Source organism: Pelobates fuscus, chromosome 13 (genome assembly GCF_036172605.1).
Source record: "Pelobates fuscus isolate aPelFus1 chromosome 13, aPelFus1.pri, whole genome shotgun sequence".
Lineage (NCBI taxonomy): Eukaryota > Metazoa > Chordata > Amphibia > Anura > Pelobatidae > Pelobates > Pelobates fuscus.
Window position 1 is genome coordinate 82,068,164 of NC_086329.1, and position 27,671 is coordinate 82,095,834.

Sequence of the window (27,671 nt, forward strand, 5' to 3'; positions counted from 1 at the left end):
GAAAATTACCCCTATAATGGCATGCTATTTGCAATAGTAGGCAACCCAAGGTATTGCAAATGGGGTATGTCCAGTCTTTTTTAGTAGCCACTTAGTCACAAACACTGACCAAAATTGGCGTTTTTTGCATTTTTCACACACAAACTAATACTAACGCTAACTTTGGCTTGTGTTTGTGACCAAATGGCTACTAAAAAAGACTGGACATACCCCATTTGCAATACCTTGGGTTGTCTACTATTGCAAATGGTATTCCATTATGGGTGTAAATTTATTTCTTGGGCTGCTATACAGTCTCAAAGGCAACGTAACCAATCTGGCGAATTTCAAATGTAACACGCTATATTTGACCCTGTAACTTCCCAAAACACCATAAAACCTGTACATAGGGGGTACTATTTTACACGTGAGACTTTGCTGAATACAACTATGTGTATTTTATTGCAGTAAAAGCAAACAGTATTATGACATTGACAGTTAAATTGTCATGTAGAACTAAAAAATAACATTTCTTATTTTCTCCCATTTTTTTCATATTAAATTATGTTTGATAGCTAAATATTTGATATTAAATGAAAGCCCTGTTTCCCCTGAATAAAATGATATATAATAAAGGGGTTCATTTAATATGAAAGAGGTGAATTACGGTTGGACAGACATATAGCGCAAATGCCAGGTTTTGTTTCCGTTTTGTTCTGTTCACAACGTGTACATTTGGCTCAGTCCTTAAGGGGTTAAGGACGCAAGCCATTTTTGTATTTTTTGCTGTTTGTGTTCAAACTCAATTTGCATCTCTGTCATTTATTGCAACACATATTATATACCGTTTTTTAAAGGGAAAAGGGGCTGTAATTTGATGTCACATACATAGATAAATTCTCGTTAATTATATAAAAAAAAAAAAAAAAAAATGTTTTCACAGTTTTGGCGATAATAGCGTGTGCATACTATGTCCAGCTTACGAAAAGTATTTCAAAAATAAATTCATTTATGTGTCTTGATTTATAGACTATATAATATGTGTAAGATTTCAGCTTATTATGAAGGTTACAGGACACAACATGCAAGGACTAAAATAAAATTTCAATGTGAAACAATTGTTACATACAAAGTTGGTATGTTTGTCTGTATGTTTAGTGGCCATTACAGAAAACAAAACTGCAACAGAAAAGTATATATTTATATAAATTAGATATCACAGGCTTTTTACCCAAGGTTATTTTAACGTAGCCATTTCATCGCAATCTCTGCTAAATATTGGAGTAAAATTAAATGTTTTCTCTATTTTGGCATATACACATATTACGTTTTTTTTAATGTGTATTTCGTAAAGCTGGTGTGCGCTATTCCTGCACAGAACCCCATATTGTGTTCAATCTGCGACATCTGCTGAGTATAACAATACCCCCATTGTATGCCTTTGGCACTATTCTGTAAATCTACAATGCCATATAAAAGACAAGACTATTTCAGTTTCTATAGTTAGAATTTTCATAGATGGATTTGACAGGCCTATGTCTCATTTTGCAGTATTATAGCAGTTTGACGGTTCAAATAACCCCACGAAGGGCTTTTATTTGATAAAGCAGACACCCCAAGGTATTTTATATGGCGTATATTGCGCCTTAACTTGTCACCATTTTTTCATCAATTTATGCCAATGTTTGTGGTGAGGGAAAAAAATAAAATAATTTTTATATACATGTTGCATTTTTGCTGAGTATTTCTTACATTTGATATGTGCCACTGTCATAAAATCAATTTTACTGTTGTAAAACAATATGCCCAATGTATGAACTACCGTGTTTCCCCGAAAATAGGACCTACCCCGAAAATAAGCCCTAGCCGAATTTTCGGGGTGGGCTGCAATATAAGCCCTACCCCGAAAATAAGACCTAGGCATTTTACCTTTGCGGCCCGGCAGGACTTCCTTCTTCTATGAGGAGGGGGAGGAGCGTTGCGGGCCGCGGCATCGCGCAGCGTGATGACGACGTGCGCAGCGTGATGACTACGTGCACAGCGCCGTCAGTCTGCCTTCACGGATCTTCAGCGGAAGGATCCATTCTGGGCGGTGAGGCACCCAGTGGTCTTTGAACTGTGAGTAGATACCGGTATTTTATGTCTGGGACTTAATTAATTAAAGGGGGGGGGGTGAATTAATTAAAGGGGGGGTGAATTAATTAAAGGGGGGTGAATTAATTAAAGTGAGGGTGAATTAATTAAAGGGAGGATGGATTAATTAAAGGGGGGGGTGGATTAATTAGAGGGGGGGTGGATTAATTAGAGGGGGTGTGGATTAATTAGAGGGGGTGGATTCATTAGAGGGGGGTGTGGATTAATTAGAGGGGGTGGATTAATTAGAGGGGGGTGGATTAATTAGAGGGGGTGCATTAATTAAAGGAGGGGGTGGATTAATTAGAGGGGGTGGATTAATTAGAGGGGGTGGATTAATTAGAGGGGGTGGATTAATTAAAGGGGGGGTGGATTAATTAAAGGGGGGGTTCAATGTACATACCGATACCGTAAATAAATAAGCCCTACCCTGAAAATAAGCCCTAGTGTGTTTTGTGTGACTAAAATTAATATAAGACCCAGTCTTATTTTCGGAGAAACACGGTAGACACTATTTGGTGAAGTTGCAGTGCTGTAAAAAAGACAAGTTCAGGTTTTTAAGTGTGAATTTTCATGGAGGGTTTTGATGTGTCAGTGTACCACTTTGGAGCACTCTAGCAGCCTACATATTCCAACTACACCGTAAAGGCAGTGATCAATTGGCATGGAAGGGCTTAATTTTATGAAAGCAGGGAGACAGGGGGGTGGGATTGAACTTAAACATTTTTTATTTACAGGGACAAGCAGATCATCACTGATCCATTTTCCTGCACACTGACCACGGGAGAGCAGAGAGGCGGATCAGAGGTCCCTGCAGCGCATGTGCTCGCTCTAACAGGCTGTCAGAGTGATCACAGCTGCAGGAATAGCGCGATCGGGTGCTCCCGGTCTGCCTCAAATACAGAGGCAGACCGGAGGAGCGTTAACTCCGCAATCGCAGCCATCTGGGGTTAACTTTAGTAAATTACGGAAATTTTCCGTCAAATTTTCCTTAATGCAAGGACAAGCTTGATGGAAATACTCCGGCTATGGTCGGGAAGCAGTTAGAGCAGTTTAAATGCTTTGTGTTTGAAAGAGTGCACTGAGACATATAGAAATATGTAGAGAAACCTTATAGAAATTACCCGTTTAATACTGTGACACCTGAAACTACCATGTCGATTTCCTTTTTACCATTAATATAATAAAATGTAATAATTTGTGTCCTAGCAACACCTGCATTAAGTCCATTGGAGAAACGCATTGAGGAGTTGAGCCACCGATTTGTGATCGAGCGTGCCGTGGCTGAAGGAGCCAAACATGCCATCCAGAAATTGGATGGAAAGCCGCTTGTTGAGGTCAGTTACAAAGTGTATTCTCTTAACCATTTCATCCCCAGAATGAATAATGGGCTTCCAATGTCTGTCAAGGGGTTGGAAGTTTATTGGTATTAGCCAAGTAGCCATGGTATATTATTATGACTTATAAAGCGCCAACAAAATCTGCTTTATGAATAATTTATATTCTCTCCTGAGACTTTAATTGTTTGAAGTCTTTATTGGACCATTTGTTCTGTATTTTATTCTGTCTCGATGGTGCTTTATTTAAAATGCTCCCAATTGTTTAATTCCCATTAGTTTTATTAAAAGCTAATAGCATAATATCAATCTATGGAAATCCGTGCTAACTAGTTTTCTCTTTTCCATTCAGCATTTAAGTTATTTACAGTTTTTTTCAATAAACTCTAACTTGTAGAGAATTAAAATCTGAATTACAAAACTGAGACAAACCTAGAGAAGCTCTGGCTAAAGCCGAGATGGAATTTCTCCAGATCACTATTTTTAGTTAAAATATTTGCAGTTCAGATTTCAGACTTTAGTGATTAATCCTGAGTTTTATACATTGAACATGATGTGGAATTATAACGCCATTTTTAAATGCAATGAAAGTATGAGCCACACTTGTAGGACTTGTGTGTCTAACCTTGAACATCAGCTGATGTTAGACAGCAACTTCCAGATATTTTTGCTAGCAGATAATGTCTGTTGTTCTGTTGATCCTTTATCTTTTTTTCTACTTTTTTAACAGGCACAATCGATACTACAGGCGTCAAATGAAAAGCTGGACCTCCTTAAATATTCCTTGGAGGAACGAGTGAAAGAACTTCCTGATGGCCACCATAGGAAGAGTATAACCACCGAGGAACTGTCCCTTGGTTCAGTCAAATCCAAGTCAATAGCACTAACTGGTAAGTTATTTTGTCTCTGAGAGATCTGTGAATAAACGAAACAAGTATATCCGAGCATGTTTCCATCTGTGTGAAGTCTGACTGGAGGAAACTCGCAGTTAGTCTACCGATATTACAGCAGGATTTATTCTATGTGACGTGTATGCAAGTTTAAAGGTCACCGGTGACATTTTAAATGATAACAATATGTAACTCTTAGCATCATTCTTCCAAATGTAGTGAGCTAGCTTGCTGCATAACTTTTTATTGAGTGAATTATTAGCATAATCTAAGTAAACAAGTTAAGCATTACACTTTGAGGAATACTTTACTAATGGGCAATTAAATAAATGACTTTACTTACTGTCTAAGACACAGTTTATAATAATCTGAATATGTGAAAATGACATGTTACTGAGAATTTGCCCATTCTTGGTATTCTCATGAATTCAGTTTTCCTTTTTTTTTTTATTATCTTAGAGTCCCACTAAGTGTAAAGGTTAATCCAGACGTGGACTCCTTGTTCACTTTGCATAGAGGGGTTCCAACTTGTATAGCGTGGACTTGTTGCATGCTGGTTCTGAATTACTCCTGTGGGTGTTTAGAAATATCTAATAATGCAAATAGTATAGGTTTCCTCTCTAATGGCACACGTGAGTAAACCTTGTCTGAGTACTAAGCAGGGACTAACTGAAGCTACTGAGTTTTTATCTGTTTGTAAGTTCAGTTTTGGTTGATTTATATTCTGATAAAGATGTAAAAGCTGCCTAATCATTTCATATTCTGTGTGTGCTACTTAGACCAAACACAAAGTTTTCTTTAACATAAATGTGAAAGTGTAATAGCCATTGTTACAATATATATTCTGATTGTTTGACAGGTACTCTGAAAGTGCGAGTAAAGGGCTGTCACGGTATTCTGGAGAATGTACCTGGCAGACTAAAGATCCCGTCAGATGTTCTCCCTGGCAGGAGTCTGCGTCGAGGAAGATTCTTATTACTGAACCGGATCAGGAGAAACAACCGTGGCAGCAATCAGAACATCCAAGAGACTTTTGACTTTTCTAGTACAGTGATTTTTATCTTATTAATCCCGTTATGTGTACAGTGACGCTCAATAACAGCGCTCAATATCTGGGGTATCGAACCTTTCCCTGCAACAATTGTTAAACTACATATCCCACCATTTACTGACAGAATTTATAATCATAGTCCAGTAACATTTGACTGGTCATGGTTAGACAAAGTCTGTATAGGAAACTTGGATCCTTTAACTCTGTAATGTTCCTGTTTGGGGTGAATGGAAGCGAAATACAAATATTATTATCTAATAGGATTCTCCGTCCTTCACAAAGACCCTGCCAATCAATCACAATACTGAAAGTGTTGTCAAGGAGATCAGTTTTACAAAACATATTTCCAGTTATCCCTCCACAATTGCCTTTTTCCACCAAATTATTTTACATGTTCTGTATGAAGTGACTCTAAACTAAGTAAAGGAAACATTTACCAAAGATTCTTCAAGCTGGGAATCCTATCTGTCAACTTTATATCCTCCTCTAAACAAGTTACAAGTTGCCTTTTGAAACGTCCTCCTGGTCCATGGGGAGAATACTGGCTCACAATACCCCTTACATTATCGTCTTATCTAATCAATAGACGATATCTCGACTACTTTACCCATTGATGATTTCATTGTTTCTTTGGGATTGCGGCTTTACCATTCTGAGACTTGAACACAGCTCACAGCCTGACTTTCAATTTTATCCTCTGGACTTTCCTTATTATTTGTTAATCCACAAAGATACAAAAAATTATTTATTAATGCTGATAACATTTCTGACTCTTTGTTAATGCAATGTTTTGGGTTAGTTTTCTCATCCATTTAATTGCCTTTAAAATGTTATTATTATTACATGTATCTAACAATGACATTGTGATATATAACAGTACATTATTATGTAATCCTGTACATTCATAATAAATGCTAATAGTATTAAACAAATACAATATTACACAAACGTTACTGTATAGTAGAAAACATGGAACAGTGTGACAAAAAAAAAAAAAATAAGATAGGCCCACCTCTCAGATCACCAGTAAAAGCCTTGACATAATGTCATACCCAGGGGTGTATAACACAGGAGGGTATCAAACCTCCTAGGAAACTGTAGCACTACAATATCTGTGGAGTATAAACTGCAAGAAAGCCTCCTTAATCCAGTGTGCCAAAACAAGGCTGCAGGATGGTACCTCCTTAATCCAGTGTGCCAAAACAAGGCTGCAGGATGGTACCTCCTTAATCCAGTGTGCCAAAACAAGGCTGCAGGATGGGACCTCCTTAATCCAGTGTGCCAAAATAAGGCTACAGCATGGTACCTCCTTAATCCAGTGTGCCAAAACAAGGCTGCAGGATGCTACCTCCTTAATCCAGTGTGCCAAAACAAGGCTACAGCATGGTACCTCCTTAATCCAGTGTGCCAAACCAAGACTGCAGGATGGGACCTCTTCCATTGTGCCAAACCGAGGCTGCAGTGGGAAACCTCCTAGTCCCACATTGCTGTCATGCTGTACGTTTCCACGTGTTAGCGTAGTGAGACTATTCAGAATCAGGGAAATCCATTAGATATCTCAGTCTTGAGTTTTACGAAAAAAATGGCGCTGCTCCAAAGTAAAAACCAAGTGGACCGTTTTAGTCAGCCAACAATCTGTACGGGTGTTGCAATGTATAGCAAAGTAGTTTTAAAAAGAAAAAGAAGCTTTTTACTGCTACTTTGCCGTACTATTATACATTGCAACACCTGTTCAGATCATTTGATGGCCATTGTTCCATAATAAGACATTTTTAACATTACTCTATACAGCAGCTCACAAACTACATTTTAAGTTGGTAGACGGGCCTTATGCCCTACAATGGCCTTATTTATCGTAAACTCACTTACCTGGTTCTAATGGGTTGGTTACACAAATTATTTATTGAAGACACCTCTGTAAAACAATTCTTCCAAATCTGTGGACAATATGTATTTACACTAAACATCGCTATCCAAATGAAAATCAAAACCACAATATCGATCTATATCCTGTTCAAAATTTGTAGCAGGTCAACACCAAACTACTCTACCCAGATATAAACTTGGACTCACTCATCGTACAAACTCCATTCTTTACATTATTTGTCAAACAAAAAAGATCGACAGCAGGAACATCATTTTTTAACACCTTTTTAGTGAATTAGTTCTTGTGTTATTTCACATATATCTCTTTGCTTATATTCAGACTGTATTACCTGGCTGACTATAAATTTGTCTAGTTTTTTATTTTCTTTTGCTTTTTTTACAGAATACAGGAGATTAGACTCCTTTGATGAAAGCAAACTCTTAGAGCTTTGTGTAAAGCTAATCGATGAACCTTTATATATTCTGTGTATTGACCAAAGCCATGTAGAAATGTTCTTTAAATAAAAATACTCTTAGCCTTTTAAGTTGAGTTCCTGAAATTTCCTTACAGGTGAAGTCCGTACTCAGCTGAAGATCGATCAGATTCCAGTGGGTTCAACAAGTTGGAAAACTGTTTCTAACCCATCCTGGAATAAGACATTTAAACTGGATTTAGATAAGGTACATATGGCATGCGTGTATTATTTTTTTTATTTTGTTTTAGTATGAATCCATTTTTGACCCCAGGTAGACTTAATAAGTTATAAATCTGGAGTGGAACTCTTATTTCTAAACCTTTTAGGACCTTAATGTGTCAGACAGTTAAAATGTAGTTATTTGGGGGCGGGGCCGGGCGGCCATGCCAGCAGGCTGCAAGTCACTATGGCTCCAGGGACTCTCGACGAAAAATGGGTAAAAAACCCATCACAAGCAACTTGGAACCCCCTGGAAGTGCGTAATACCTGACCCTGGAGTGTCCCGGTGCAGCTGGAGCACCTGATATCGGGTGGACCGGGTCCTGGTGAGATGCTCCGGGGCTGGGGAGACTGAGGCCTACCCGGGAAGGGAGCGGGGTGGACGGCCGCCGCCTCACTTTCCGTCCCGGCAACTACAGAGACCTATGACAAATCTGGGGCCCCCGGCCTCGCTTACCCCCCCCTTTGGGCCGGCGGGGGTTATCCCGGCCCCCACCAGGCAGACACCACCTCGGCAGTGCATCTGGGCGACTAGCCACCGACAGTCACCACGCGGCCCCCACAAAATGGCCGACAGCGAGGCACCCATTCGGTACACCGCTGAGGGAAGCTCCCACAACACTTAGCCAGGGCTATGACCACCCATGGCATTTACCAGCAGTCACAACAGGGCGACAGACAGCGGAGACCTGCCATTCTGCTGAACAGCCACCCCACAAGCAAACTCACACACCAGCAGAGGACCCAGCGCTTACCTGCACTGAGCGTGCCCCACCGGAGCTCTCGAGAACTCAAACTGAGGCAGTGCCCCCAAGCGACCAGCTCATTACAGCGGTACTGTGACCCGTAAAGCAACTTACCCGAACAAATCAGCTGGGTACACAGCCGAGGAGGTCCGCAGACACTTTAACCCACAGAGGGTCCCACAGCTGCAAAGGACGCAGAGAAGGAACATGTGGGTGCCGGAGAAAAAGACACAGCTCAACACCATCCCTAACATTAAAGCGACAGGTACCCCAGCTCCATGTGACAGATGGCAATACACCAGCGATGGAAAAGAGCAGGAACACTCACCCCTACTATCACCCCCAATGGGACACAGTCAGAAACACTGCTCACCTGCAAGGACAACGCAGGCTCCCACAGCAACAGGCAGAGGGGGCAACCACTGGAACCCACAAAGCCGCTTCTTGCTATGCCCCTGCAGGACTTACATGCATCTGTGACACCCTTCCCCACGAGGGGTATAGGCTGAAGGAGAACCTACATCCTTGGAAATGTGGAGGACCAGGCCTGGAGCCTCTGATACAATGGACGCAAATGAAACCATACAGTATTCTCTTAAACAGGGACTCGCTAATGACAAGGGACTCCAACGTAATACCCACTGCTTAGTCGTCTCATTTTATTTCTGTTATTTAGCCATGCTCCTTATTTATGCTTTGTTTAGCACTCTCATAATAGCCTCCCAATAACTGTATAAGTCCTCAACACAAGCATCAGTTAAACACACAGCCTGTAGCCTGCTAAGTTAAAGGTGACAAGCCCGCCTGCCTGGTATTATCTATGCTCAGTTAAGTAACTAATCGCATGGGTTAATCGCATTTACTAATCGACTGACGTAATCGATGTTGTCCTTTCATTATATCTATTTAATTTTTCTTTTCCTTCTCTCGAGCTCGAAAATCAGCATGTTCAGAATGTATAACTTGATATACTCACTTACCTGCCTTTAGCACGAAGTCTAAGCTAATGTATAGCACTGAATAGATTAATCCTGCAAAACTTAGCTATTAAGCCTATATCTGTTAAAGTTGTAACTCATCTTCATAAAATTAGCCTGTATTCATAAACCAAAAAATGCACTATTGTCAATGCCACTGTTTAGCCTGTTTAATATGCGTATATACGCTGTTGTGGCGTGCGTCGTTGTCAATGTACTCAACTGTGCAACAAAAATAAAGATTTAAAAAAAAAAAAAAATGTAGTTATTTAACATTGGGTTAGTTTATCTTTCTTTAGATATTGTTATAGGATTTTTTAAACAATCTGTGATATATTGCATATTTTAGAAAACATTTGCCACCTTGACTTTTTATAACTTTTTAGTTAAAGGCATTCTGTAAAGCATTAACTAACCACGTTGTTTAATTGCTTATTTTTCCCAATACACAAGCTTGCCATGTGGATAGAAAATGTATAGGTGCAAACTGATTTTATGTTTACATACCCACCACGTCTGGGTCTGCTTAATGCTCTGTACACCTGACCTGGTATGAACTGCGATTAATCTCTCAAAGTGAGCAAGTCCTACTGTGTCAACCCCACACACGGAAGACTAGTAGTGTGGCTAGTAATAGGGCAAATAATATAACACTTTAAACACATTTATATCTATTCATTTACTAACCTATATATTGATGAAAAATGATTTTGTTTTTTTTAATGTGAAAATGGTAAAATGTGGTTTAAATGTGTATTATAAGTATTGTTCATTTAATTTTTACATAGTCTCGGGAGCTAGAAATATCCTTATATTGGCACGATCAGAGATCACTGTGTGCCACAAAGACTCTGAAGTTGGAAGAATTCCTGTTGAACCCGAAACAGGAACTGTGTCTACAACTGGAACCACAGGGCACCCTTTTCATCAAGGTGAGAACCAATCTCTGGCCACTATCAATTTATAGTTATATTTTAATGTAATAATACAGAAAGCAAAATAATGATTACGTTACACAACTTTACAATTGAAAGATAGTGAATTTTCACACTTAGTGAATAAGTGTATAAATATAAATCAAACTGTACTGAAGTGTAAACTGAAATGCACAACTTAGGTAACAATAGGTGATTTGAAAGCATTGCTTAAGTCAGCAATAGTAGTACCTTGGATTTTTAGTTTAAATGGACTCTGTTTTCAATTCATGCAATTTGGCGTTTATTGAATAAACCTTTGTATATACGTCATATTACCTACATTACCACTTATAGCATCTTTAGCAATCTTTGACTTTTTTAGATAAAGGACACTATATTAAGTTATAAAATGTCTAAATAAAGGGCTTTTCTTATTGTGATTAGCTGTAGAAGAACAGATTTGAAGCTGTTTACTTTTCCATTTGTGTGTCTGTTTTTATGTTGGTTTGGCAAAATAAGATATTATCATTTACTTTCTGCAGTTAACTCTTTCACCTTGTTTTGGAATAGGTGACGTTTTCCAGTCCTTTCACCCAGAAAAGGCCAAAGCTTCAAACAATTAAGAAATTAATCTCCACAAAACAAGGTAAGTGTATGTTTAACATGCCTCGCATTAAATAGCAAACTGCCCATGGGCCTTTAATGGCAACTATCAGGCAGAAATGATTATTGATTGGTTACTGACAAGCGGTGAACCCTTGTACCCCAGTACTAGCCACCAGTGTGATAGAAAACGTCAAGCTTGTCAAGCAGTGTGAATGCACTCAGTAACCAGTGTGGGATTTCACGTTTCATTATCTTACAGGTAGAGAAACTGATACATATACATCCATTCTAACAACCATACTGCAGGATGTACATCTTATAACATATACAGTATACACAGATTAAATTACTTATACCTACCTGAAGATCATCATTTTCACTGGATGCCATTCCCATTAACGACATTGGTGTTATTGTAATATTATAAACCATAACTCACAATTAATACATTCAAATAAAGTTCTAGGCTTGGAGATTGTGTTCCTTATTTTTTTTCTTATGCTTTTACTTTAGAGTTTTTGGATTATGATGTAAGCAATTAATCCATTATTGATCTCTTTATATCATATACAATACTCAAGTTATGTTCTGTGCTACTTTTGTAGAGGAGACCACCGAACCAGCTCTACTGGAGGATGCAGCTATTGATGCTCATTCGCTGCCAGAATCGGATACTGAGAGTGTGGATTCATCGGCGCCGGCTGTGGATACTGAAACAGAAAAGACCATCCAGCCAGCTCCAGAAGAAGATGTTGTTACTGACTCTCCTATATTGCCAGTAGCCACTGAGAGCATGCGCCCATTAACACCCGATTCTTATACCATTACAGAAGAGACCTTCCAACCACCTCCAGTGGAAGCTACAACTATTGACAGTGTACCAGTAGTGGACACTGAGAATGTGGATTCAACACTACCAGCTATCAACACCATTAGTACAGAAACTATCCAACCACCTCCAGTGGAAGCTAGAATGTTTGACAATGCTCCACTGCCAGTAGCAGTAGAGGACTCTGTGAGCATGGAACCATCACCACAAGCTATTGTAAGCGTGCTAGAAATAACAATCCAACCAGCTCTAGAAGAGGATTTAGTTACTGACCCTACTCCATTGCCAGTAGAGGACACGGACAGCGTGGAGCCATCGGTGCCAGCTGTTGATGAAATTACAGAAAAGACAATCCAACTACCTCCAGAGGAGGATGCAGCTATTAATCCTCAATCACTACCAGTAGAGGACTCTGAGAGCGTGGAGCCATTGCTGCCATCTGACGATGAAGATACAGAAAAGATAATCCAACCAGCTCCAGAGGAGGCTGTAGTTATTGACACGCCTCAAGTGTCAGCAGTGGACAATAAGAAAGTGGAATCATCACCACCTGGTGCTGCTACTGATATGGAAAAAAACATCCAAACATCAACAGAGAAAGATGCAGTTATTGATATTGATAACATTGCAGAAGAAACCACTGGACCACCAAAGGGTTTAGTTCATGACACTGTTCCATTGGCAGAAGAAGATGTGGAAAATCCATCATCATCAGCGGGGTATTGAGATATTCATCCTTCTCATCAATGTTGTTAACGTATACTGTGTGTTATAGGAGCATTTTGTTTTGGGTCTTTGTTTTTTCATGGGGAGGGGACTGTATGTAATTTTAAATATATTTAAAACGTGTTCTTTTCTTTGCAGTATTCAGCAAGGAGCTCGGCTGAGCATTCAGGATTTTGATTGTCTCTGTGTGCTGGGAAGAGGAGCATTTGGAAAGGTGGGTTATGGTGTGAATTCCACTTTCAATATAAAAGGTGTCTAGATAAATGCTAGGTAACAATATATATATATATTTATTTTACATTTCAGGTTCTGCTTGTTGAGTACAAGCCTACAAAGAGCAAATTCGCTTTAAAAGCCCAGAAAAAACAAGATATAACTGGAACGCAAAGAGTCCCAAGGTCAGTAAATGGAGAGTACTTAACATCCTAATTTTGGATTAGTTTTTTGGATGGTGATACTATTTGTCAGTTTTTATTTGTGCGCTAGAGTTGCCTTTAATAAAGTGATTAATTGGGGGCAAGGCCTATGCCTCATGGCAGCTGGTTGCCATTTAAAATAAGAAAAACTACCACAACAAGAGAACTTAGTCTTAAAGTAGAGCAACAAAAGTTTAAAAATAAAATCAGAAAGTATTACTTTGTTGAGAGAGTAGTGGATGCATGGAATAGCCTTCCAGCTAGAAAATTGGGCTGACTAGATTTGCCGATTGGTTCTTATTGGTCACATTGTATGTTTCTATTTGCATCTTGATAGTGCTCCTCACAATACTCCTATTTTAAGCCTATTCTTGAGGCAATCTGCATTCAAAATCAACACATTCGGTGCCCTACCAGCTGCTAACACTGAATGGTACGGTCCGGTTTTTAGAGGTGCCGATGCCTTTATCTCCGGCGGAGCCGATGAGGCTTAGTGAAGGCACCAGGCAGGAGAGGCGGACAGTCTTCTGACCTGTGAAGCACAACTCTCTTGCAAAGACCTACTGTGTCCCCTCTAGGCTGGTGGGGGTTATCCCGGTCCCCACTGCGCTACCTGTCACCTGTCTGGAATCGTACAGCAGTGTATTGGAACGCAACTCTGAATGCAGGATGGTGAAGGTACTCTCCCATCAGGGGCATGCTGTAAATATGACAGAGCAGCCTTGGAGTGACCCCGTTGAGCACTCTATGAAGCTATCTTTAACGACTTCTGGCCTAAGCTAACAGCCCGAGAAAAACTGTCCCGGCTGAATTCCTGATCTCGAGATCAGAGGCGACAGACGCGAGATGGTGACAGGACCCTGTGGGCATTACTCAACCACAAGCAACTGCTCCTCGTTTCCACGATACTCCTAGGCTGAAGGTCAATATGAGGGCTTACTCACCTTGCATCAACCACACCAGCAATCAGCGACAAACCCATACCACTCTTTTGCTGTCCCTTAAATGGGAAGGACTTCAACTTTGTCATTTCTCAAGTCCGTGGATCAGGGATCCAGGCCTACACAAAGGCCTGGGGCTATGGAGTTGCCTTGCCTCACCGTTCTATTACAGCTATTCTTCATATCCAGAGACTGGGAATTGGCTAAACATCGGACTCACTACAGCATATAGCCATTACACCTCCTGTATGAGCTTTGCTGGGATTCCTGAAGGACTCCAACTCCCATTCTGCCTTCAGCTGTTCAGTCAAAACATTTTATCATTGACTTTACTTTAGTCTTATATTTTTTTTTCTTTTATCTTTTATTTCGTATCATTTATGTTGCGTAGATGAGACACTCTGGTAGAGCTTTTAGATGCAGTGGTACTCCTCTGGGTAATGGCTTAGCATGTGATTTAGCATTCTTACCCTATGTTACTTCATCAGTTGTCACCGTGTCCGGAAAAGCTACTCGTTAGCAAGCCTCTATCTTAATATATACCCAGACATGACTCTAGCTTATTATTACTATATTCTAAAAATGTGCGTTTACTCTACATGCCATGCTGACGCTTTATACAATTTCTTATTACTAGGCTTGTAAATGTTGTCGTGGCACTACAAGTAAGAATGTTATTATTTGCACAGCAAAAAAAAGTGATTAATTAAATTATTCCCTTTTTATTTCCAAGGCTTATATGTGAAAAGGAAATCCTACAGACTGTGAGCGAAGTACAGCATCCTTTCCTTGTTAACATGTTGGCAAGTTTCCAGACTCAGGGTCATTTCTGTTTTTTAATGGAGTATGCCGCTGGTGGGGACCTAATGACCGAAATTAGGAACAGCAACTTTCAGCCATTTTCCACAACCAGAGCTGTGTAAGTAACAATAGTTTTGGAATTATGGAAACGGATTGTCGCAGTTTGGTTGGTAAAGGGTGCTGACTGCAGCAGCAATCACCGTAAGTAGGAAATTAATACCCATATAAATACAAAGCAATGAGGAAAGATAATAAGTGTGTTAGCTACACGAAAACAAGTGAGTAACACAAGTGCAAAACAAGGGAAAAGGGAAATTTAATATGAGGAAACTGGAGGCCTCTGGGTCTCTGAACTTCTGGACACAGGATCTCCAGGAGCAGGACACAGGGAGCAACTCCAGAACAAATCCAATGAATTGACACAGAAAGGGCTGGGCTACACTAAATAGGGAGAACATCATCCTAAGGAAAGGCCTGCTGGGGACAGTCAGATCTCTTCAGTCTGGGGACAGCAGCCTGCAACAGCACCACAGAAAGGTGTTGGCAGTATGAGGTACTGCACCAGACTGCAGAGATCAGAAAACCAGGCAATATTCATGGACTCGTGACACTTAGCTAGACATCCTAACCAAATGTTGTCATCCGATGACTTAAAGGGACACTATATTCACCAGAACAACTGCAGATTATTGTATCTGTTCTGGTGAGTAGAATCATTCCCTTCAGGCTTTTTGCAGTAAACACGGTCTTTTCATGGAAAATGCAGTGTTTACATTACAGCCTAGTGATAACTTCACCGGCCACTCCTCAGATGGCAGCTGGAAGTGCTTCATGGGAAAGTGCTGTACGGTGTACAGTGCCTCTGCATGGAGACAATGAACTTTCCTCATAGAGATGCATTGATTCCATGCATCTCTATGAAGAGATGCTGATTGACCAGGGCTGTGATTGGCTTGTGCTGGCCCTGATCTGCCTCCTTGACAGTCTCGGCCAATCCTATGGGAAAACTATGTCAGCCAAGCAGGCAGATCAGGGTCAGAGGCAGCTGCAGACTTGAATACAAGTATGATGTTACTCTATTTAGAGAGACCATGGGGCTAGATGGTGGATTTAACACTATAGGGTCAGGAATACAGGTTTGTGTTCCTGACCCTATAGTGCTCCTTTAAGGTGGACTAGAAATTTGAAAACAAAATCAAAAACAGATTAAGCTGACTGTTAATACATAGTTACATAGTTAGATAGCTGAAAAGAGACTTGCGTCCATCAAGTTCAGCCTTCCTCACACCTGTTTTTTGCTGTTGATCCAAAAGAGAAAAAAAAAAAAAAAAAAAAAACCCCAGTTTGAAGCACAATTTTGCAACAAGCTAGGACAAAAAATTCCTTATTGACCCCAGAATGGCAGTCAGATTTATCCTTGAATCAAGCAGTTATTACCCTACATTGAAAGATTATATCCTTGAATATTCTGTCTTTGCAAGTATGCATCTAGTAGCTGTTTGAACATCTGTATGGACTCTGATAAAACCACTTCTTCAGGCAGAGAATTCCACATCCTGATTGTTCTTACAGTAAAAAAAACCTTTCCTTTGCCTTAGACAAAATCTTCTTTCTTCCAGTCTAAACGCATGGCCTCGTGTCCTATGTAAAGTCCGGTTTGTGAATAGATTTCCACACAATGGTTTGTATTTGCCCCGAATATATTTGTATAATGTTATCATATCCCCTCTCAGGCGACGTTTTTCTAAACTAAATAGGTTTAAATTTGTTAACCTTTCTTCATAGCTGATATGTTCCATTCCTTTTATTAATTTTGTAGCCCGCCTCTGCACTTTTTCTAGTGCCATAATATCCTTCTTTAGAACAGGTGCCCAAAATTGCACAGCATATTCAATATGTGGTCTTACCAGTGATTTATAGAGAGGCAAAATGATATTCTCGTCCCGAGAATGAATGCCCTTTTTCATGCATGACAATACCTTACTGGCCTTGGCCACTGCTGATTGACATTGCACATTGTTGCATAGTTTGTTGTCTATAACAATTCCCAAGTCCTTTTCGTGTGTTGTTATCCCTAATTCGCTTCCATTAAGGGTATACGTTGCTTGTGTATTCTTTACGCCGAAGTGCATAACTTTGCATTTTTCAACATTAAATTTCATCTGCCATTTGAGTGCCCAGTCCTCCAGTCTATCTAAATCCTTCTGCAGCAAAGTAATATCTTGCTCACATTGTATTATTTTACAAAGTTTTGTGTCATCTGCAAACACTGAAACATGACTTTCAATGCTGTCTTCAAGATCATTTAGAAAAATGTTAAATAGAAGGGGTCCCAGAACAGACCCCTGAGGGACACCACTTGCCACCTCTGTCCAGCTTGAAAATTTACCATTAACGACAACTCTTTGTATTCTGTTTTTAAGCCAATGTTCTACCCAAGAACAAGCATTTTCATCGAGACCGATTTCCTTGAGTTTGAACACTAATCTTTTGTGTGGAACTGTATCAAATGCCTTGGCAAAATCCAAATAGATCACATCCACTGCAACACCCTGATCTATACTTCTACTTACTTCTTCGTAGAACGCAATCAAGTTAGTTTGACATGACCTGTGCTTCATAAAACCGTGCTGATTTTTGCTGATAACCATATTCTTCTCAAGGAATTCTTGAATATTATCCCTTAATAACCTTTCAAATATTTTACCAGCCACAGAAGTTAAGCTCACAGGTCTATAATTTCCAGGCAAGGATTTTGAACCCTTTTTGAATATAGGAACCACATCTGCCTTCCTCCAATCCTCCGGAACACTTCCTGAAAGAAAAGAATCTTGAAAGATTAAAAACAGAGGTTGACTTATTTCTACACTTAGTTCCTTAAGTACACGTGGATGGATACCGTCAGGCCCTGGAGCTTTGTTTATATTAACTTTCTTTAGTTGCTGCAGCACATTTGAGTTATACAGAAGATACAAGACCTTGCAGGGAATATATCTGAGCACAGATTGACACAGGATTGGTGGAATCAAAATTTTCAATGGTACAAAAACTTAATTTCCTTCCCTAAAATGAAACTAACTTATTCTCTTTTCTACAGGTTTTATGCAGCGTGTTGTGTGCTCGGCCTGGATTTCTTGCATCAAAACGATATTGTTCACAGGTAAGTGTACAGGAAAAAATAAAGTTGAACATACATACATAGTGAACAAAGAGCTGTGTGTTGCAGGCGCTTAGGTAGTGATTATGGTAAATTGCAAAACGCTACAACACTCTGGTGGGAGTCCCTCTCACCCACCACAAATTTGTATAGTAAAATAGAAAGGGAAAAACGCCAACAGCAGTTCACCTTAGGAGTGGAGCGTTCAATAAATTTCTTATATACCTACCCTTAGAAGGGTGACTTGATGCTTTCTTAACAAAATTGCGTGTAGTACGTCCAATTCAGGTAAAAGATTTTATATCTTCTGTATTTTTTATGTGTATATGTACCTGAATTGGACGCAATTTTGTAAAGACAGCATCAAGTCACCCTTCTAAGGGTAGGTGTATAACAAATGTATTGAACGCTCCATACATACATACATAGTGTCCCCATAAATATTATCTGTGTTATTTTAATGTATTGTGATCAAAATGCTGTGTCTGTGGTTTGATTGATTAGTTATGTTATTATGTTAACTGTTTGTCTTATAATAGTTAAGTCTTTAAATCTAATCTTTAAAAAGGCTAAAAAAAAAAAACATGTCATTCAAGTGCCTCTAGTGATATTGAAAAAATAAAAACTATTTTTCTGTATTTTAAATCCAGAGATCTCAAATTGGAAAACATTGTAATTGACATAGATGGATTTGCCAAAATTACAGACTTTGGTCTTAGTAAACAAGGTAAAAATTAGTTTATATTAAACAAAAGTCATTTCTCACAAAGTTGCAGAATTTTACTTTACCTACAGATAACATCCAACTGCAAACCGAATTAAAAGCATGTATGAAACACAAACCGTTACTCACTAAAGTCCGATTGGCTTTGTACTGAATGGGGCAAACCCATCTGACTGAATTTTGTCAGAAATGCAGCCAAATTTTCCAAACTTCTTTCCCCTAGGCATTTATAGAAACCAGAATGAAAATAGTTAAAGCCTTGGCAACTGCAAGGGTTAATTATGTTGCAGTTGATCAAAATATATAAATAAAAACCCTGTGGGGACCATTAAGATGCCCATATGACTATAAGGAATTTTTTTTTTAAATTCTGAATTTTTTAAATTTTGAATTTTTAGTTGTACACGTTTTGGGATGGGGATACAGAAAGAAAGTAGGGGGGTTAATAGATGTGGTACAGATTTGCGTTACATTGAATGGTTTGTCATAGAATGCTGGCGTTCCACGTGCAAGTGGAAGTTGGTCGTTAGTGTTTTTGACGTTTAATCATGTCAAGTATACTTTGTTAACTCTCGCATCAGTATGCTTTTCTTTTCCTTCTAGGGTTTGGGGTGGGGTACAGAAGTAAGAAGGGTGGGGAAAGTTGTGCCCTCTCATAGCGGTGTGTTGCTTACATTTGGAGGTACCTCTTGCATCCTTTTCTTGTCTCACATTCTGTTTGCTGTGTACCTCTTGGTAATGGGCTCGGATTGTTGGGTTAATTGCGGTTTCTGTCGTACCTTGTCTGTTTAGTACAGTGAGGTGTTTAGGGGTGGGGTTTGGGGGTTCAGTGTGTCGTCCTAGATTATCTTTCTTGGTTTGCCCCTTTTGTCGGTGCGGTAGGTGTATTTTTGATGATGGTGGGTTCTCGTGTTGTTGTTGGTCTTATGTGCGTTTGTTTCTGGTAGTTTTTGCGTGGTCGTGGAGTTGGGTGGCAGTGTGGTTCTGGGTGGTGGAGAGGGAAGGGAGAAGAGAAAGGGAGAGAAAAAAAAAAAGGAGAGGGGGGTGGTCTTACGGGTTGGTGGGGTGCCTGCCAATTCGGGGTTTGTCGAGTGTGTGGCTTGCTCAGTGTGTACCGGCAAGGGTCGGGAATTCGTAGAACCATGGGTCCCAGATTTTGTGAAAGTGTTTGGTGGTATCGTGTACTATTGCGGACAATTCGTCCATTTTAATTACATCTGTTATTTTTCGCATGATAGCCTCCATTGTCGGTGTTTCATTGCTGCCCCATTTTTCGGCTATCGCCCGTCTGGCTGCCAATGCCACCTTGGCTGTCAGTTTTATTTTGTGCTCTTGGTATATCTGCGTGTGGTTTCGATAGCAGCCAGATCCAGGGGTTTAGTGGAATGTCTGTGTGTAAGATGCTGGAGACCATGGTCGCTACTTGTTGCCAGATTCGTTTGATTGGGGGACATTCCCACCATTGGTGGAGGTAGGTTCCCTTATGGCCGCATCCCTTCCAGCACAAGTCTGTGTCTGACCTGCCCATCTGTTTAAGCTTGAGGGGGGTAATATACCATCTCATGAGCGTTTTGTAGGCCTATTCTTTATGATTTACGCAGATGGAGATTGTTGCAGTGGCCTCCCATATATCTGCCCAGTCTGATGGGTCTTCCGCTGGGCCGAGGTCCCTCTCCCAGGCCGACACGTACGTGAGTGCTCCGTTTTTGACGTTTTGTATTATGTGGGTGTAAAGTGTTGAGATTTGGCCCTTCTGAATTGGGGCTTGCATGCATTGTTTCTCAAAAGCTGTGAGTGCCATTGTGCCTGCTTTTGTATTTTCTGGTGTTGCTAGAAAGCTTTTGATCTGTATATGCCTGAAGAGGTCAATGTTTGGAACGGTGTCGTGTGCTGTAGTTCGGGGAATGGTGTTATTTGTTGGCCCTGGAAGAAGTGGTAAAGGCGCGTGAGGTTATTGTCTTCGTAGCGAGTGAAGTCTTTGGGTGTCATGCCTGGGGGGAATTGTGTGTTGCGGAGTATCGGGGTGAGTGGGGATAGGGGTGCGGTTAGGCCGCTTTTGTGTGCTACTTTGTCCCATATTTTAATTGTGTTGGTCAGCGCTGGGGTTGTCTGTGGAGTAGGGGGTCTAGCTCTTTTGGGCAGCCAAATGTAGAGAGATGGGTGGTCTCTACCGAATATATCGTGCTCGAGGTCTACCCATCGTTTGACTCCGTATGGAGCGTGCAAGTTTTGGGCTTGTGTTAGTTGCGCTGCCTGGTAGTAATGGGTAAGGTGGGGGAGGCCCAGGCCTCCTGCTCTGTTGGGTACATATAGGGTTTGACTCTTTATTCGTGTGCATCTGTTGGACCATATGAACTTGTCTATTCGTGTCTGTAGTTGCTTGAAGTCTGGGGTGGAGAGTGGGATCGGGAGGGCTTGAAATAAGTATAGAAGTCTGGGGAGGAGGTTCATTTTGACCGAGGCCAGTCTGCCTAGCCAAGATATCGGCATGTTTTGCCATGTGGCGATGTCATGAGTGATTTTCTGTATGATTGGGTTGTAGTTCACGGAGTAGCTTTGGGAGAGGTCTGCTGGGAGGGTGATGCCTAAATATTGTATGTGGTTGGAGTTTAGCCTAAAAGGGTACGTTTTTTGTATGTGCTCCAGCGTGGGGGGGGGGTCTATGTGTATGGGTAGGGCTTCCGTTTTGTCTATATTGAGTTTGTATCCGGAGATTTTGGCGTACTGCTCTAGAGCTTGGATAAGTGGTGGCAAGGAGGCTATTGGATCCGTGAGGGTGACAAGTAGGTCGTCTGCATAGGCTGCTGTTTTGTATTCCTCTTCACGGATTTTGAGGCCTTTTATAGCTGCATTTCGTTCTGTAGGAGTGGTTCCAAGGATAAGGCGAACAAAATCGGGGATAGGGGGCATCCCTGACGTGTTCCGTTGTATATGGTGAATATGGGTGGTTGTGTGAGGGACAATATGAGACTAGCCCTTGGTGAGGCGTATAGTGTTTGTAGTGCTTCTAGGAAGCCCGAGGGGAATCCGAATTTCTGGAGAGTTGCGAAAAGGTATGGTGAGAGCAGTCTATCAAAGGCCTTTTCTGCGTCCAGTGATAGTATTAGGGTTGGAATCCGTTTCGTTGTTGCGGCCCAGATGAGGTCGAATGTTCTTCTGGTGTTGACTATAAGGAAGTTTAAAACATCCCCCTTCCCTTAACTGCCATAGGGACTGTTTAAAACTAGCGACTGGGCAGCCAATGTCATTAGTAAATAATTGGGAGCACATAGTCCCTTGTATCCCCACCTGTGGGCATTTGGTGGGGGGGCTAAAAATCAATAATGCAGGTCGACAGTTGGTGGAAGGCTACTCATTTTATACTGGGAGAACCTAATGTCCCCACCACATTCATTAGTGCTGGGTAGGGGCTCTAAATATTTAAAGGAGGGCTAAAGGATCAGGAACACAAACATGTATTCCTGACCCTATAGTGATAAAACCACCATCTAGCCCCCCTGGGCCCCTCATGCCTCCCTAAATATAGCAAAATCTTACTTGTATTCAAGCCCGAAGCTGTAGCTGTGCATATGATGTTTGTCTCAGACTAGCAAGCTGCCTGCTGACATCATCAGAAGTTGTTGCCAGAGCCAATCACAATGCTTCACAATAGGATTGGTTGAGACTGTCAATGAGGCAGATCTGGGGCAGAGCCAGCACAATTCAAACACAGCCCTAGCCAATCAGCATCTTCTCATTGAGATGAATTGAACCCATGCATTTCTATGAGGAAAGATCAGTGTCTGCATGTAGAGGGAGGAGACACTGAATGTTTGGATGCATTTTAGGCAGCCATGACCTAGAAATGATCTCTAACAGCTATCTGAGGAGAGGTCAGTGAAGTTATCATTAGTCTGTAATGCAAACACTGCATTTTCTCTGAAAAGACAGTATTTACAGCAAAAAGCCTGAAGGTATTGATTCTATTCACCAGAACAAATTCAATAAGCTGTAGTTGTTCTGGTGACTGTAGTGTCCCTTTAAACAATGGGGCTGGCACATGCCATTGTCCAGCCCTCCCCCAAAATTGATTGTCACTATTGGGTCCCCAATCCCCTAGCGCTCCCTCTTTTACAATGAATTACACCTACCAGTCCCCTTCATTATAATAGTATTGGGAGGGAGGCATTAAAACTAATATCATTGAAAGAAAATAAATTATACTTCTCGTCTGAAGTCTTTTTTTCTTGTAAATCTTATCTTCAGCCCCAAAAAGGCTACTTTAGTATCCATCATCCTGCAATGTAACACTTAAAAATCCCAATTGCAAAAACCTGCCCACAAAATTCTAAACCTGACACAACTTGAATAAATCTTTCTTTGTCCTGCGAGGGTTAGTGCAATATGAAGCTTTAAAGTGGGAATTGCCTTTATAAAGTCTTTCCCACACATTGAATTCTCATTAGAGCACTCTGATTGGTTGGCTTGTCAGCCACAGATTCGTAAACACCATGTAAAACTTTATACAAAATTACAGAGAGAATCTGCAGCTGCAATGCACCAACTCCTTGCAGCAACATTCTAATATCCCTTATAACATATACTGTATATCAGTAACATCTGTCTGTATATTTACCGATGTACATTTATCTTTTCTCTTTTTCTGAGGGATGGGATATGGAGAACAAGACAGAACATATTGTGGCACCCTGCATTACATGGCACCGGAAATGGTTTGCGGTAAACCATACACAACATCTATTGACTGGTGGAGTCTCGGCACAGTTATTTATATAATGCTGTGTGGAATGGTAAGAATAGCTCATTTTTACCAATTTGTAGGATTCCTCGTTTATAAACCAAAATCCCTTGTGTGATGTCAAACAGTCCATTGATAATAGTGATAGCATTTCAAACTGTAGACTGGTTGGGGTTAAAGGGGAAACCTGAGCACCATAACCACTACAGCTCATTATACTGTGTATCTAAATATCAGAACCCAATACCTCCCTCTTCACTTTATCCAAACTTATTTTACCCTATAGAAAAAAAACAAAAAACAGGTGTGAGGTACAAACAGGCGCTGTGTAGATGTAACGATAAGTGCTGCTAATCTCCACAACGAAAACAATCAGTAAATTTAACAAATATATTCAGACATAAAAACTAAACGAAGTGAACAATGCACTTGTGTGATATCAATCTATGAAATAAACATTTAGCACAATAGTGAGCACTCAGGTGGTGTGTAAGGGTAAATAAATAAGGAATATACCATGTATATGATATCCCAAATGTCTCTGTAAGGGGAAATACTCCAAATAGTGTAATACAGTTTGAACATAAAATAAATATAAAAAATAATGTTATTGTTGCATTACACTTAATGAGCCTATATGCAACTGGCTCAGGTAATTCAACATATGTGGGATGGAAATACCCCTGGAGTCAACTGTCTTGCAGGTTCACCTGGTGTCTGGACGATCGTTGGGTGACTTTCTCAGCAAACACTCTTGCTTGTGCTCTTGCCCTGCTTCCCCCGCTCTCCCTGACAGGGCTTGTACGAACACTGGCTCCAGTGCTTTGTTGACCTTCCTCCCCTCTCTGTGTCCCCCGACATGCCCATGTCCTTATTTATTTATCCGCACACACCACTAGAATGTTAAGTATTGTGGTGAATGTTTATTTTATAGATTCATATCACACAGGTGTGCTGTCCACTTTGTTTAATTTTAACCCTATAATACTCTCTCGGTTTATTTATATTATATTTATTGGTTCTGCTTTGGCAAACCATTTACATTAGACATTACCCACCGTAGATCCCATGCCCACCCTGCACTTTTTCTAACTGTAGTTTTTCTATTAGTATCCCTTCTCAGGTAACAGAAGAGAGGTGAGGTATAATATTGTCTATTCAACGCCGCACTATCCGAGGTTCCTGACTGCAGAAGCGCGATCAATATTAAGAAGTGTAAGTTGCCAACACATAGTGCTTTCTAATTTAGATAGATTGAGTAAGCTCGTTCTTGGACCCTCCAGGATTAAAGTTCCTGCTTCTAAGCAGTACTACTCTTATAGCTTATCATGCTACAATGATTGTGTGTGAATGTGGGCTCGGGCAGTTTGATTTGTAAGAGTCTGGAAACACAGCTGGTCCTCTGCGAATATTCGGTGTGTTAGATTGTAACAGAGAACAAGAAGCAGTCACAAACACATGGATCTAGTTACAGAATAAAACAAATTCTAATTCCATGTGGTTAATGAAATAATAAGCATGACTCATGCCATCGATTAGGGCAGAGCAATGTCCGAGCACCAGAACACGATGCCATGGTGATATGGTGCCTTCTGTTCATTGAGCTCTGTACTCAGGTATACAGCCTGAGCTCATAAAGGAAGATTTTACAGAACTTGCAAGAAAATGCCTTTAATTCTCAGTTTTTTTCAGTTAAAATAACATTTTCCATTTTTCTAAATTTTCTTTTACAGCTTTTGCATAAAGATCCCAAAGTCCGTCTAGGAGCCAGCGAGAATGATGCCTGGGATCTGAAGAGCCACCCTTTTTTTAAAGTATGTCAAATAGAAAGACACATTCTAGCAGCTAAATAAATATTAGCTTTTAGTTAAGATTTTTAACCAAATACACAATATTCCTGGAGTTCATGTATTTTACATGCATGCATTCAGGGATCATAGGAAAATTATACCCAGCATCTGCTTGTCCCTATGGAAAAGCCACCACCAAGTTTATATCTATTATTCTATATTCTTAGTTTACTGATTGTATAAGAGTACACACTACTTATCTTCCTCATCCTTTTCCCTTAAACTTTTTGAATTTTTAACAGCAAATAGACTGGTTCGCATTATTGTTTAAGAGTGTCAGGCCGCCATGCGTACCATCCATCGAGGGACCAGACGATGTCCGCTACTTTAATAGAATGTACACATCATGCGCCCCCATTCTGACACCGCCAGGCGAGTCTGAGTCACTATCTGATGTAGAGCTGGAGCTATTCAAAGATTTTGACTGGGTTTCCGATAGGATTTAAAGCTGGAGATAGACATGGATGGACTTCGCTGGAATCATCATATTAGCATTGTTATTTATTCCAATAAAAGTATTATTATTTCCAATTGATTCAGTATATAATTGTGGATAATGTGCATAATAGATGGCATGAACATCAATTGATTAATAGAAATAAAGATAGAGGGGAAAAAGTTAGAAAGAAAATAGAAAAAAGTCAGCAAATGTTAAAAGGGAACATGCTTACCTGGAAAGGGTGTTTGTATGAGTCTCATACATTGCGAACAGTAATCAAAAATTGGATCAATTACACTATACACTAATCAGCCACAACAATGAAACCACTGAGTGGTGAAGTGAATAACATTGATTATATCATTAAAATGGCACCTTGTCAAGGGGTGGAAATTATTGGGCAGCAAGTGAACCGTCCGTTCTTGAATTGACTTGTTCCCCTCTCCATTCGGTTATCCATCTCCCCCTACCCTCTGTTTCCTGAATAATGACCAGTATCTCTCTTTTTTACCCCCCGACCATCCCCTGGCTTGTTAACTTCAAAGAACTAATTAGCTCAAGTGCTTTCCCTTGGTGGCTGCCATTTGTTTAACTGAACACACGTGCTCTAGTGAATGGCCATTTGGTCTCCCTAACGCAGGCAGTGGTACATGGTTATCGAGCGTCTGAAACCCCTTTTCGGAGACGCGTCCCCACACACTTTGTGTGTCTTTTTCCCCGTTCCCAGCCCTCTGTGCACCTTTTAACCCCCTCCAAACCCTCTGTGTGCCCTTTGGTTTGTGGTTTTCTCCTCCAGATTTTGGGTTACTACCTGTAGGATTTTGTACCTTATAACTACACATCGGCTATATATTTTTCAGCATGTCATAGTTCCATTAGAGTGTAGTCGGGAGTCATATCCTTCAGGGTGTCTGGGTAACTCAGGGTTAAACGTGCGTGCTGTGTGCACGATCCAGATTGAATTACACTTTTCATACTTCCATTCACTGTATAATATTGAGCTCTCCTCTATAACACTACTATCGATACAGTGTTGCCACTCAGGCACAAGAGGTTAACACTAGTTGCAACATTTTGTGGTTCTCTGTGGATACAGGTAGACTTATATTAACTACCTCCTATGTAGAGACAAATTTGCTCCTACTTTAAGACTTTTAGTGGACATGCCACTCTACTAATACCCTAGCAACTAATAAATGATTTTCCCTATATCATTTAGCACTGGAAATATGAGAGGGCATTGTCTTTAAGTTCTTGTTTCAATATGTTGTTCCTACATTTTTAATTATTTGGTTTTTTTTTGTAAACTTATATTAAACGTAAGCTCTTTAATTAAACAAGGCTATCCGACATCCTTTGGGAACAACTTTCTGTAATTATAATTAGGCTTAGGCCCTTTTAGTTGGATGGTCCATTATCAAGGGACCCATACCTTTTTCTTCTCTCTATTATGTACCTCTAACAATAATAATAATCATCATGACAAAAACTTTACGTTGTCCAGGAACACTGTTGCTTGGCCATTTGACAACGCAGTAGGTCAGGATTTGGCTACCTGTGGCACACAAGGCTACCTACCCAAGTGGGCCAGATGGGAAGATCATAGGCTTTCAACGTCTGAGCAAAAGAGTTGTGCTACTGAATTCTCTCTCATACTACCCGAAATAGAAAATGTTATTTGTCATATTGTGTTTTTAACAAGGCTGGATAGTAGGAGAACGACCAGGCACGCAGTGAGGCAACGAACCTCAGCCAGGGGCCGGAGATGAGGAAGTGCGCAAGGAGGTGGAACGACGCCTGGCATATTACCGAGAGCCCCCCTCAGAGGAGATTGTCAGCAGGACCTTTTTGGA

General features: G+C 40.4%; 1 protein-coding gene across 1 annotated transcript in view; it reads left to right on the plus strand.

The window, feature by feature from the left end:
• Positions 1–25,825, plus strand: part of LOC134583152 (serine/threonine-protein kinase N2-like) — a 48,489-nt gene extending 22,664 nt beyond the window's left edge. Inside the window, exons 6-23 of the mRNA XM_063439972.1 lie at positions 3,322–3,449; positions 4,180–4,339; positions 5,199–5,384; positions 7,660–7,743; positions 7,828–7,937; positions 10,463–10,606; positions 11,162–11,237; positions 11,803–12,745; positions 12,891–12,966; positions 13,059–13,150; positions 14,843–15,028; positions 18,008–18,070; positions 18,718–18,794; positions 23,439–23,581; positions 24,182–24,233; positions 24,653–24,744; positions 25,263–25,343; positions 25,622–25,825. Of these exons, the coding sequence (XP_063296042.1) occupies positions 3,322–3,449; positions 4,180–4,339; positions 5,199–5,384; positions 7,660–7,743; positions 7,828–7,937; positions 10,463–10,606; positions 11,162–11,237; positions 11,803–12,745; positions 12,891–12,966; positions 13,059–13,150; positions 14,843–15,028; positions 18,008–18,070; positions 18,718–18,794; positions 23,439–23,581; positions 24,182–24,233; positions 24,653–24,744; positions 25,263–25,343; positions 25,622–25,825 (2,897 nt within the window). The remainder of the gene's footprint in view (positions 1–3,321; positions 3,450–4,179; positions 4,340–5,198; positions 5,385–7,659; positions 7,744–7,827; positions 7,938–10,462; positions 10,607–11,161; positions 11,238–11,802; positions 12,746–12,890; positions 12,967–13,058; positions 13,151–14,842; positions 15,029–18,007; positions 18,071–18,717; positions 18,795–23,438; positions 23,582–24,181; positions 24,234–24,652; positions 24,745–25,262; positions 25,344–25,621) is intronic.
• Positions 25,826–27,671: the final 1,846 nt, after the last annotated feature.